Source organism: Leuciscus leuciscus (assembly GCF_965113295.1).
Source record: "Leuciscus leuciscus genome assembly, chromosome: 24".
Taxonomy (NCBI): domain Eukaryota; kingdom Metazoa; phylum Chordata; class Actinopteri; order Cypriniformes; family Leuciscidae; genus Leuciscus; species Leuciscus leuciscus.
In genome coordinates, this window is record NC_138723.1 from 10,941,812 (window position 1) to 10,943,640 (window position 1,829).

General features: G+C 46.3%; 1 protein-coding gene across 1 annotated transcript; it reads right to left on the reverse strand.

The window, feature by feature from the left end:
• Positions 1–315: 315 nt before the first annotated feature.
• LOC309488888 (paraneoplastic antigen Ma1 homolog) lies at positions 316–1,587 on the reverse strand (the record flags this gene model as incomplete). Its single annotated transcript, XM_082157306.1, has 1 exon — positions 316–1,587. The coding sequence occupies one exon, from the start codon at positions 1,585–1,587 to the stop codon at positions 316–318; it is 1,272 nt and encodes a 423-aa protein (XP_082013432.1).
• Between the last annotated feature and the right edge of the window lie 242 nt (positions 1,588–1,829).

Here is a 1,829-nt window from a genome sequence, read left to right on the forward strand (position 1 = left end):
CTGCAACAGATCAAGGAAACTCCGGCTTTAAAGACAAACAGCCATCATAGGGGTATCTCTGCGAGCTCAATCCCCATATCTCCAAATTTTCAATTGGTGTCAGTGGCAGATGCTTCAAGTGTTTCTCATAAAAGGATCTGTACAACAGCGTGACCTGCGATCCACTATCCAGCAAAGCCTTAGTGTAGATACCTTCCACCTGGATGGGAAGGACAGAGCTAGGTCCCACTAACCCGCTCAGAAGATCTACTTGCTCAGCTCTTGCTCTTTTGCACTTTGTGGAACGTGTCTTCCCCGGAGCTTCAGGCCGTTCCTCTACTGAGCCCCGGAGGCGTTTCCCGACGGCTGTCTCATTTTAATGAGCCGCTGGTTTACTCTCCTGAGATTCTCTTCGTTGGTACAATCACGTTTCAGATGCCCATCTTCTCCACATCTGTAACAGAAGATGTTAGCCTTGTTCACTGGTCTGGTTGGTGTTTTGCTCTCTGCAACCGCAGCTAGACTGTGCGTAACGGAATGATCATAGGTCACTGGTTCCTTCGCCATAGCTGACAAGCGAGACACCTCGTTCTTCAATCCCCTAATCTCCCTCTTCAGCATTTCTACTTCTGAATTGGCCAGATTGGTGTTACCGGATGACTCATTCTTTGCAGGGGGTACCCCAGCCACAGCTACATTTGCATGCACTGAGCTCCTTTGCTTCAACATACTCTCTTCTTCTCGCACCTCTTTCATTAACTCATTGAAGGAAGGAGGGGCACACAGCTTATGGGTCATCCTCAAGCGCATTGCCACCAGGTCACTTGAAAGAGCACCTCTAACTATTTGCTGCATTCGAAGACGATTCATTGCAGGGAACTCAATGCCTTTTTTCCTCAGCATACTGTGTAGCATCCTATCCAACCTCATTATGTAGACTGAGAGCTTCTCTCCCTCACTCTGGTAAGTGCTCCGAAATTTTAACATCAAGTCTGCAGCATCCTCAGTGGTGCCAAACGCTGACTCTAGCGCACTCAAGTAATCACTGAAAGTAGCAGACGGGTTACCAGTCTTCTCGAATCTTACAATGTCCGCTGCAGGACCTCTGAGACACTCTACTAGTCTCTGCTTCTTGACATTGTCTGAACACTGCCACTCTTCCAGAATGTGAGTAGTCTGCTCCACCCAGACCTCATACTCATCCTCTCCATGAGGAGTGGGAATGAACCCAGAGAAGGGACGCAGCTTTCTATATCCCACTCTCTCCTCAGATGAAGCCACATGACATGTTTGAACAAGGGAGTTTATGGCATCAACAAGCTTAGTGTCAAGCACAGGTGTAGAGGAAGCCAAACTTGGAATGTCAGATAGCGACTTTCCCTCCGCTTGAAGGAAAGACATCAGCTTAGTCTGGAACTCATCTTCCCTACTGTGTTTAGGTGCTTCAGCTGCGAAATGCACAACCTGCGTGTACCAGATACCAACTTCAGGTCCTCCCAGCTCCGCAGGTACAGACATCTCAGAAACCTTGCTGACTGTCTCAATCAGAAGAAACTGCTGTTGCTTAGTCTTATCAAAGAGGCGATCGAGCACTTTGCATTTCCTCATTCCCAGAGCAGCATCCAGCACTTCATAAACTACTCTGTCTTCACAATCTGCAGGTGGGTGAATGACGGATAAGGATTAAGATGTGAAAAAAAATAAAACTGCCAAAAAAATTCAAATTTTAGGACTTTCTATACTTATTAGAGTGTTGTGTATGTAATGCAATGACATGTACACATTTCAAGAATGTAATTAACCACTTTTTTTGGTGAATCAGATCTTTTTCCCCATGAAAATGTCATTCC